This window comes from Sycon ciliatum, chromosome 1 (assembly GCF_964019385.1).
Source record: "Sycon ciliatum chromosome 1, ocSycCili1.1, whole genome shotgun sequence".
NCBI classification, from domain to species: Eukaryota; Metazoa; Porifera; class Calcarea; order Leucosolenida; family Sycettidae; genus Sycon; species Sycon ciliatum.
The window spans coordinates 79,063,319-79,074,696 of NC_088643.1; the positions used below are offsets into that span (position 1 = coordinate 79,063,319).

The 11,378-nt window shown below is 45.5% G+C and overlaps 1 protein-coding gene across 1 annotated transcript; it reads left to right on the top strand.

Moving 5' to 3' along the window:
• Positions 1 to 1,345: 1,345 nt before the first annotated feature.
• On the top strand, positions 1,346 to 9,783 carry LOC135805683 (uncharacterized). The gene is made up of 8 exons (XM_065319767.1): positions 1,346 to 2,021; positions 3,462 to 3,634; positions 4,410 to 4,560; positions 4,895 to 5,061; positions 5,921 to 6,060; positions 6,477 to 6,826; positions 8,275 to 8,382; positions 8,809 to 9,783. Exons 1-8 carry the CDS (start codon positions 1,944 to 1,946, stop codon positions 9,163 to 9,165), a joined length of 1,524 nt encoding a protein of 507 aa, XP_065175839.1. The 5' UTR covers positions 1,346 to 1,943; the 3' UTR covers positions 9,166 to 9,783.
• The last annotated feature ends 1,595 nt before the right edge of the window (positions 9,784 to 11,378 follow it).

An 11,378-nucleotide genomic window follows, 5' to 3' on the forward strand; every position in this document is an offset into this window, starting at 1 on the left:
GATAATTATCAAGAGTATAATTTATAAGCTTGTACACACTGCTCTGCACCTTTGTGCATTGAGCACTCTACCTCGAGCTGCCTAGACCGGCCTCGTATAAGCTTGTATACATGAATACTCAATTTGTGGACAGAACTGCTTCACCCCTTGTGGACTCATCAGCGCAGCACAGAGAAAATGAGGCCGAACCTGATAGAATGTTAATGGGGAAGTTAAGGCAAAAATTAAAATTTCACCAGTTGTAGTCTTCGGGGGGCAGAGTCGAATGGTCGTGGTCCGAGGAAGCTGAGACGCTCCCTTCCTACTTGAATCCCAATCGAACTCGCGCACTTCCACCGAAACTGGGTGACTGCGCCCTACTAGATGGGGATTTGTATGCAAAATGTCACTAAAAGCGCCATTTCGTTCATATAAAAGCATGGATGACCGCGATTGGCCCATATGTTGTAGTCTTTTGGACGCTGAGTCAATTGGTTTTGGTCCGAAAAGGCTGCGATGCAGCGTTCCTCCTTTATTCCCAATCGAACATGGTTGAACAAGCGGTCACGTGCTCCTGCGTACGCCAGTCACCTGGTCACCGTGCCTGCAGGGTACAACTTACTAGCCTGTTTGACCTTTTTTGGGTGCAGTCCTGTCACTTGAGTTGAACCTTGGTGTGAAAGTTGTCGCCTGCTGGCGTGGTGACCAGGTGATTTGGGCACCCAGGGGGGTATACTCTTGGTGGTAGCAAGAGTATGGGGGGGGGGGGTTATACTCTTGGTGGTAGTAGAAGTACAGTCAACGCTAAAGACTGCGGATATAACGACAATTGCGAATAACGGCAGAATTTCCATGCCCAGAGCAAAGTCCATACTACCAAGAGTACATAACCCGGGGGGGGGGGGGGGGCTATGTACTCTTGATACTACCTGTATACATAATGAGACTTTGGGTATAACGACACTTCGCGAATAAGGACACTTTTCTGATGCCCTGAGTTTAGTTGACTGAGTCTGTACATCTAGTCTGTGATGATCACAGTCACATGTACCAGTACTACTACTGTAGTAGTAGTACTAGTAGTATCAAGAGTACATAATTATGTACTCTTGGTAGTATGCTGATTCAGCGACATGATGCATGATGACCCCTGGCCTGACTGGATCATGGATGACTGCACAAAACTACTTGCACATGTGCCCCACGTGACCTTTGTTGTGCTTTGACATGACAAGTCCATTCAAACTAAAGTCGTAAAGACTTTGTAAGTAAACCTTGAGCTGAGGCGCTAGGCCAGGGAGTCGTACCCAAATGTTAGGGTACGACTCCCTGGTTGAGGCCATGTGGTTTGTCTAGACGTCTACCAACAGTACCGTGTGGGTTTAGCTAGAAGTAGACCATGGTACTTATTACTAGACTACAAAGAGTTAGGCAGTAGAGTTAGAGGAGTCGAGTGTTTTCGACACATGTAAATACACCCAGCACCAAGTACCAACTCGATCTTACCGCCTTCGTTCTTGCTCGAGTGCTCATTCAGTCATTGATTTGGTGGAGGAAATCAGAAATCCATTTCTCAGTCTGCCGTTGAATTGATTTGAAAACATTTTCAAACAGATCGGTCTGTGAATATTCGAATGAAGTGAAGTTTTTTTCATGGAAGAGGATAGGAGCTACCGCACCACGTGAAATCTTCGTAGCGCGCACGCACGTGGTGGCAAGCCACAGACAGAAGAACAGCTAGCTTGTACGGTACTTGTGCATCGATCCCTTCCTATCCTACACTGGCTCCAGCTCCTGTTGTTTTTTGAAAATCAACAAGAATACTGCAGTACTGGCACATAACTTCATAAGCTCTTGATATCACACTCAGTCACTGCAGCTGGACAGTAGAACGGACGGATTTGTTGTTCATCGTCAGGTTGAAGCAGTCATTGGTGCCGTAGGCCGGTGCAGGAGACCTTTCAATGGCTCAGCTTCTGAGGAGCACGGGCGATGCAGTTCGCTTGGCACTGCAGCCAATTGAGACTCTTCTCTTTCAGATGGTAAGGGCATTGCTCATAATTCTTTTCACAACAAGAGTATGGTACTGCTTACTCTTTCTCATCTTTCACAAGTTTCAGTTGACGGTAACTCTTCAGTCTTGAATTAATCGAGGTGAACGAAACATGTTTGTTTTGAATTTTGAATTAGTAACTTGTGTTCATTTCACCTCACCAGCATCTGGCGAAGGAGTAAGGGACCGTCCATAAATTTCGCCTGTCACTACGCGTAGATCTACGATGGCATAAACGTAGCTTTTTTCTGGCCACCAGTTTGAACACACACTGTGTGCTCATTTCTAACCTTGACTGAACGCTGCGTCCGAAATGGCAGGAGAGAGCAAACGATGGTTGGCTATCACCCACATCTTCCCGTTTTGGCTGCCATCGGAAGCCATAAGATGTTGATTAAATAAATAAAATAACCCTCAAACAAGTCAAAATAAAATAACATAGGATTCCATAGACCCAGATGATCCGATACATGACATGTAGACACAAGTTCACAATGGCCGGAAACCAAAAAACTGGGATTTCAGTAAGTAATTCCCAGTTCCATGGTATTTGGTCGATTATCATGACAAGAATGATGAGGCTGCCCACGGTTAGAGTATAATGTGGGAGGCGCGCAAGAAATTGCGATAAAAGTGGGCGCAGTGCCCTCTATATAGCAGTGCCCTTGTTCTAAACAATCACCATAAATGAGGTACCGTATTATCTCTAATATAAGCACGGTCCTTTATTTTTTCAATGTACCTCCGCCCCGTGCTATTAATGGAGACGTTCCTTTATTGGAGACTGTTCCATTATTATTTCAACCTCATTTCAGAGGCATGTTGCCATGCCAAATTCATGTATGGCACACACATTTCAGGGTTTTTTTCGCCGGTACAGATAATGAATTTACACAGTGTGCTTATAATGGAGACTGAGCACTTTATTTTTTGAATGCCGCCCCAAGGTGTTCTATTATTGGAGACGTGCTATTATTGGAGACTGTGCTTATATTAGAGATAATACGGTATGTGTCCTATGAGTGGGTGCTTCCTACAAGAAATCTACTCCTATTTACGTACATGTACTGTCGTGGACATGGAAATGACCGGGGCTGGCGCCCTGAGTGCGTACAGAATGTTGCATGCAGTGCACATGTTGATCGTATGCGTACTCGCGGCTGCATGGCCAGCGCCCTGGGGCCGCGTGACCTCCGACCGGATTTCCTATGTCCATGGCAGTTGCTAGTAGTAGTACACATGGTGTGGGTATGCCCAGGAAAACACAGTCCGTTTATGGTATCGTGACTCCTGATTAATGACAATGCTTGCTGGTCTAGTGGGGCCCTAAGTTTGGACAAAACCATTTTGGTTGCAAGCAGTACTAGTTGCAAGGTTGCACATCGTCTGCCTCTACTCACCTGTGCCGTTTTGACTGGTCGTCTCACAGCTACCCTGGTACGATAAATACATGTATGGACCGCTCAGTGTAAAGCTGTCGCCGCACGTTGCCAGAATACCGCGCTACGCTCAACTCAATGGTCAACAGTACACCGTCTTCACAGCGAACATCCTCTCGTCGGCACGAGCTGCGATGGTAGTGATTGCCGCTATGTTTCTGAAGTAAGTGAATATGACACATTTGTGTACATGTAGATTGCTGCTGCTGCTGCTGCTGCTGCGGGGGGTTGAGATTACTGTGAAGCTCCATGCACCGGGAGTAGTACGGTGAAACCAGTAAAGGACCAGCCGATGCCCATGCTTTTTTTAAATAGTTCTCTGAAAAATTGAGAGTGCAGCCGGTGTGTAGTTATTCTAAGCCGATAGTAAGAATAGGTATTCATTCCGGTCCCGTAGTGCGGGTTGGCCATCCCGTGCCAGCTTTCGTACTGTGCACTGTGGGGGAGAGATTATAGCAGGGGCTGGTTTAGAATTGTTTGTGGGCTCGATTTCGTACTGTTGTTGACTGGCACAGTGTATGAGGTTGTGCACAGTGTTGTCAGGGCTCATGGCAGAAGGAAATGAAGGCATTTAGCTCACGACGATTGCGCTTGCAACCCTACATTGTACGTTCTTGAGGTTATATTCAGTTAAATAACAAAACGATGAAAATAGTTCCGAAGCGTTCCGAAACCGACATGGCCAACTGAAATGGGTTTCCCGTACATAGAACACATGCTGGAGTGGAGATTTGGAACTGCAGAATACTGTGCAATGCCTGCACAAGTAGTTTACTATCGGAATACTGATCAATGTTGAATACCTAAATTGCAAGGAATTTATGTTCTGTTCTGTTCTTCAAAGCACACCTTGGGTGTATTTAGTTCATTGGATGTTTTGCAATATCTTTTTATCCCCACTATGCACTCATGTCTGTCTACACAACGTTGTGTTACAGATTCCAGTTCAGTGTACTTGCATCACTCATCGTTTTCTTCCACGACTTTCTCGACCATGTTGATGGAATGGTGGCTCGCGAGCAAAAGAAAATTTACGGCCAGATTGATGATCCTGTTCTTGGCGGATTCATGGATGCGTTCTGCGATAAAGTAAGCGACCTACCGTGAAGTGAATGAACCACAGCAGAGGAATATAGAATATTTGGATTATTTTGCCAAGGCAATATTCGAAAGAATGTTTGTTTGAAGAAAGTCCTGTTTGATAGTTGCATCGCTAGTGGTTTGCCTAGAATACTTATTATACATGTGGTGGAATAAGAGAGGACAGATAATTCTGTGCATTGATATGGACAATAACACAGGCAGTGACATAGGTAATGACACAAGCAATGACATAGGTATTATACCAACATGGTGTCTTGTCCTGTACTCTTTCATCTATATACTCAGTATTTCCTGCCTTTGTGTGCTCTGTTGCTGGAAGATTTTCAACTGCCTCTGCTTGTGGAGTTTGTTGATGGCGGTGGAAACCCAGAACATGTCCAACGTGCAGCTGTTCATCTTCCTACTGGCAACGTGCTCTATACTCATCTATGAGTTCATTCTAGGAGTCGTCCGTGTCCAGGATTATTTCCACATTAGCTATTGCCAGTAAGCCAGTGAATATATTGATCATCGTTCCTGCTGCTGGTTGTTGCTGGTTGTTGTTGTTGGTTGTTGTTGTTGGTTGTTGTTGTTGGTTGTTGTTGTTGTTGGTTGTTGTTGTTGGTTGTTGTTGTTGTTGTTGGTTGTTGTTGTTGGTTGTTGTTGTTGGTTGTTGTTGTTGGTTGTTGTTGTTGGTTGTTGTTGTTGTTGGTTGTTGTTGTTGGTTGTTGTTGTTGGTTGTTGTTGTTGGTTGTTGTTGTTGGTTGTTGTTGTTGGTTGTTGTTGTTGGTTGTTGTTGTTGGTTGTTGTTGTTGGTTGTTGTTGTTGGTTGTTGTTGTTGGTTGTTGTTGGTTGTTGTTGTTGTTGTTGTTGTTGTTGTTGTTGTTGTTGGTTGTTGTTGTTGTTGTTGTTGTTGTTGTTGGTTGTTGTTGTTGTTGGTTGTTGTTGGTCGTCGTCGTCGTCGTTGTTGTTGTTGTTGTATTTTTTTTCTTTGCTTTGCTTTACTTGGGAACGCAACCGAATGCTGCCGTCTTACAGGGTGCCCAAGAACTTTTAAACCCATGCCTCAAATAACGTGTGTGTGTGTGGATGGGTGTGCATATGTTGGTGCATGAGCATGCCCAAGCCCACCTTGTCCCTCCCATCCTCGTTCAGAGATAATCAATTTAGTGCATCCAGCCCAATGCTGTAGTTTTTCTGCAGGTTGTGTATTTGTCATGGCCATTTGCTGTGATCGTGTGTTGTCAGTGACACACTCCCTGCAACTCTGGCATTGCCTTTCTCAAGAGGATTTCATCAATGCATGCCATGGAACACCCAATCGTAGCTCTGACATCACATCTTGTTCTGTTATTGTCTGTCACAGACACTTTGGCTCTGCGGGGGCAGCCGGCGAGGTGAAAATTGCAGCAAACATGGCAGGAAAGCTCAAGGAGAAGTTGGAATCATTTGGTCTGGCGTTTCTCTGCATGGCCTCGTCATCTAGTAATATTATGACTCGACCAGGTTAGTATTGTTTAATGCCTTTGAATTCCAAACTAAATACTTAGTATGATCACAGAGGATGAGAATATTAACATATCTAATTTGTCCGGATATTGGGTTTGTCTCTAGTTGACATGCAATACTGGCTCTAGCGTACGTGCAATAACGTTACTGACTCTAGCGTACGTGTGTTTATATTGATCTCCACTGGATCTTCATGTCGAGCCCTCTACCCTTGTTGTTTTCACTGGTGATGTGAGCGTTGGAAATTGACTTCATCCCATCGTGCCATGGGTCACAAGGCTGTTGCCTGTTGTGGCCACATGTGTGCTTATTCTAGCAGTTGGATCTCCTCTTGAAGCTAGGCTCAGGTGTGTTTGCCATGCGTTAATGTGTATACTAGTAAGTGCCTTTCTACTGCTTGTTCCTATTGGCAGATGGCATCTTGGGAGTAGTTCTGCTGCTGCTGTCGGTGCGCTTAGCACATAGCAGTCTGGCGCACAAACTGGAGAGACGCTCCAAGGCAGCACCGTCAACCGGCGAGAAAAACCAACTTTCTCGCTCCGCATCATCATCCCCCGTCCCCGCTGCTGACGCCAGTGGATCTCCTCTCAGTGATGAAGAGAAGTTTGATGTGTTCTTCATCACACAGGAGCAGCAGCGCACGGAAGCGCTGCAGATCCAAGAGGACGAGGTGGTCAACAAGGTGTTCACCATTGGCTGCTTTGATTTGTTTCACTTCGGTCACGAGAAGCTGCTGCGGAGAATGCGACGCCTGGGCCAACGGGTTAGTTTTCCATTGGCAGTCCAATGATTCCATGCCTGTATGTCATTCTGCATGTGTGCTGTATAGGGCTTACATGTATCTGCTCTAGGTGCTCCTGTGCTCAGTGACTGAGTGAACCACCCTGGGGGGCGATTAACTTCACACTCGGCTCTCTCTCTCTCTCTCTCTCTCTCTCTCTCTCTCTCTCTCATCACACGTAGCATGCTGCTGTACAGAGATTGCGGTATTGCACTGCAAAATGGAGACTGAAAGTACTGGTGTCATGACCTGACCTCTTGCGCATTGGACTGCTTGCCGAAAGACTCAGCTCCCTGGCCTCAACTGGCTTGCCTTCACCTGTGTGTCTTGACACTGCCAAGTGGATCAGACATAGTTGTGACCAGGGAGTAGTAAAGTACCGGTGTTTTACTACTCCCTGGTTTTGACCTAATGTAAGGTTGCATTCGTTTTTAGCTACCTGGTAGAGTAGAGTAGAGTCACTCTACCGATAGAGGTAGATGGTAGAGGCAAGTGTACGAACGTTGTTCTACCAGATCTAGTAGTTCACACGATGTGTACGTGAAATGTTTCTCCTCTGTATGGAGTTGTGTACAAATCCTTGATCTTGCTGGAAATCCCGTAGCTCTACCAACTTTTTCCCGGTAGAGCCGGTAGAGGAAAGTAGAATCTACCCTTTTCAGTAGAATTTTTTCAAAAAACGAACACCTCTACCGAAAGAAGTAGTTTCTACCCAAACCTGTAGATCAAAAACGAACGCCCCCTAAGGCTGTGTTTACATGAGAAATTTCAACCCGGGTCGAGTTCACTCCTGGTTGAAAGTCTGTACGATAGACAAAATAGGTGAGCGTTTACATGAAGAGAGTTGACCCGGGTCAAATACTGATATGCCGCCGAAAGTCCACTTCTAGAGTCCTGCATGGTGCATGGTCACGTAAATCCGTTCGCGCAAAATTTGCATGTGCAGTGCTGTTCAAACCTGGCGCGAGATACGCACAGAAGTACGTTAGTACGATTTTCTTGACCCGGGTCAAGCGCAATGCATGTCAAGCGTCATGTAAACGCGCCATTCATTTTGTGTACATGGCGGGTTGAAATCTGACCCGGGTCGAACTCAACCCGGGTTGAAACGCCTCATGTAAACACAGCCTAAATCAACACATTTTGGCCAATCTTGAAATGAAACTTTTGGCCGTCATTAAACTTCGGCCGATTGGGGTTTTCAGAAAAGAAATCGATCGGTATTAATTTGTGTTGCTCTCACATGCATCCATGGCTCAATTATGCATCATTTGCCTCCATGACAAACTTTGGCCTGCGATTTAATTTGCCCGGTTGGTACCAAGCTGCGAAATCAAATCGCCAGCGAAAATTAGTTGATTTACAGTACTTGCACTGTGGTGTAGATCTACATGTACATGGTGGTGGTGTTCTTCTATCTTGTCTTTCAGCTCATCATTGGTGTTCACAGCGATGAGAGCATCCAAACTTTGAAGAAGAAAACACCGATTGACTCGCTGGAAACCCGGATGAAAAATGTCCGCAAACATGCCGATCAGGTCAGTGACGTTTGGAAGAGTTGCTTGCCGTACTCGTGACGTAATAGAACACAGATTAGCTTGACGTGATTGTTCCTTTCCTCTGCCCTACGCTGCTGCTGACTCTAACTCTCTCTCTCTCTCTCTCTCTCTCTCTCTCTCTCTCTCTCTCTCTCTCTCTCTCTCTCTCTCTCTCTCTCTCTCTCTCTCTCTCTTGTCCCTCTGTACGAAGGGCCAATGTGCTACGTGTCTGCAATTTCTGTACAGTGCCGTTGTCCCCCCCCCCCCCCCCCCCCCACACACACACACACACTCACGCACATACGATGTGTAACAATGGTCTTCATCATTGGATTGCACTACGTGATCATGGCACTTATCATATCAGTTCTGTGTGTGTGTGTGTGTGTGTGTGTATGTGTGCACATGGCATTTTCAACTCTGCAGGTGTTCTGCATACACAGCACGGATCCATCTGCATTCTTTCAGTGTATCGTGGACTTGTCACCGAGCGAGAAAGCACTGTATGTGCGTGGTAACGACATGGTGAACTTTCCCGCACGCAATGTGGTCGAGCAGTTGATGCCAGTTCGCTTTCTGCCGTACACAGAGGGCATTAGCTCCACTATACTACGCAAACGATTCTATTCACAACCCAGTTTGTCAAACGGCAGTATTGGTAACTCTTCCGCTCTCGGTTCCGATACCGTTGTGTCAGACGAGGAGCAGACAACAACGATCACTAACAGCATCAATGGTGTGAGCGATATTGTTCAGCAAACCGCCACAGATGGTGACCAGTGAAGCAGGCCTTACAGATAGACAATTACAAATTAGCCATGATTGCACACTGTGCAAAGAATGCACGTACAAGAATACAAATTCGTGCTGATAACGGGGACGCTTTCTAAAATCAGCAAAAGACAATTCTGATCTCGGCTGGTGTTATATTTATCAGGATGATAGGCACATTTACCTTTTCATAGAGTAGCACGCTCTGAATGCGGGCAGACATTTGAATACCGCGTTTATTTCTGTCATTTCCAGACAACACTCCTACCTGCTCCTACCTGTTGTTGCAATAGACATGGTAAAGCCTAGGTGATTTATGTCTCCCTTACTTTTTTTCTTATTTTATTAGACTTTGCAATGTTGAGGGTGCTCTTTGGTCTAGCACATTTATTACTGTCCCTTTCTAGTTTTTTTGCTGCGCGTGTGTTTGTGTGTGTTGTTGCTGTTGTTTGTGGTGGTCCTGCGGCTGGTACAAGTGTTATTTTTGAATTATCCAGTTACTCCGATCTATCTAGCCTTGCGTCTGGCATTAACCGACAAAGCAATTTAATTCCATTTTTTCCTAGTCTTTTATTCTCTGCATGTACTTGTATCACAGCGCAAGGGCAAAGATTTCTAATTTTCAGATGATTTGGTCTTTTCTATGTGCTGGCAGCAACAGAATGTGTGTGTGTCTGTATGTGGTGTGTGTGTGTGTCTGTATGTGGTGTGTGTGTGTGTGTGTGCGTTGCAAAAATTAATAATGATCCACGAGCGTAATTCGAACCCAGCACCCGTGTCTTCGGGACAGTGCCCTGCCGATTAGGCTATCGGCAAGAGTACATGTACTCTTGCTATCGGGGATCACACACATCCGTAGCTCCTTCTTGCTACACTGCATGCTCCTCCGTCCCAACATGCTGTGTCCTCACGCCGTACCTACTTGTGGGGGGGGGTGTACGACGGGCTATGGGTTCGAGCCATTGCCAGGTACTGTAAACCGTGAAATTATTGCGATGGTCTAATTTCTGCGAAATTCGCGACCGCGTGGAAATCGCGAAATTTAGACAACGCGAAAAGGAGATCCATGGAAGGTGTAGCATGAATGCCACAGTAGCAAATTCTGCAATCGCAAAATTAAAACCTCGCAAACCTGTCCGGATTCCGAAAACGCGAACTAAAAAACGTTGCGAAAATTTCACGCTTTACAGTATACCCCCCCTCCCCCCGAGTATAAGGACCAGAGAATAAGAACCAGCAGGGCGGTGAGATTGTATGCACGCATTACTACATACCGTAAAACCAGAAACCTTTGCGATCCTGAAATGGTCACAATTTTCACGATGGGTGTGAAATCGCGAAAGTAAGTGGTCTCGAAACGGTAAGCTGTAGACTTGAGGCAATCATCAAATTAACTCCAGTCGCAAACGTTGGTAGTGCAAAAAAAAAGCTTGCCATTGCAATTCGCAAACTAAAACGGGTGCGAACGATTCTGGGTTTACAGTACATCATAATGTAACTTTATGCAGGAGTATAGTGTGCTCTGGGCCTTCTGACGTTCTTGGGCTCCACATTCTTCGGCGCATGACTCTACTATAGTCAAGTAGTGGAGGTGAGCTGCACCATCCCAAGTTGCACACGCACTACATGCACAAAGTACATGCACAAACTCAAACTCCACAACAAGGCAGAGCCATTCATTACTGTGGCAATACAATGCTCAGACATTATGACATGAATCACATGATATCTACTGTGCATGCATGCACATAGAGTAATACTATTATGTTCTTTACAGCAAAAAAAACAAGAAGGACAATGGGTAACAAGTACAAAATACACGGCGTGGAGATGGCATAGTGAAACATTGCAATGAAAAAAGTCAAAGAAAAAGTAGTAGCATGTACATGTACATGATTGTATTTCTTCTGAAGTATTTACACAGCCAGAGAGCAAAATGTTACCAGCAGCAGCACTAGCGGCAGTGGCAGCGCAAGGATGCTTTATTATGCATCACCCCTAGTCCATACACTATGTACAAAGAAACCAATGACTTATTTACACTGTACAAATACTGCAGCTGGCACGCAATCACCAGAGCAGCGGGAAAGCAATAAAGTACACGTCGCGTCACACACCAATACATAGCGTGACTCACCATAATAATTATTATATGCATTGCACATACATGTCCATGTCGGCTTGCAACAACGCAATCAACAACTCGACACCACACATCACACACA

Excerpts from the sequence above, each read along its gene's own strand:
- LOC135805683 (XM_065319767.1), top strand. The coding sequence starts at position 1,944 with ATGGCTCAGCTTCTGAGGAGCACGGGCGATGCAGTTCGCTTGGCACTG. Across the intron at positions 3,635-4,409 it reads ATTGCCGCTATGTTTCTGAA|ATTCCAGTTCAGTGTACTTG; the intron begins GTAAGTGAATAT and ends GTTGTGTTACAG. Across the intron at positions 8,383-8,808 it reads TCCGCAAACATGCCGATCAG|GTGTTCTGCATACACAGCAC; the intron begins GTCAGTGACGTT and ends TCAACTCTGCAG.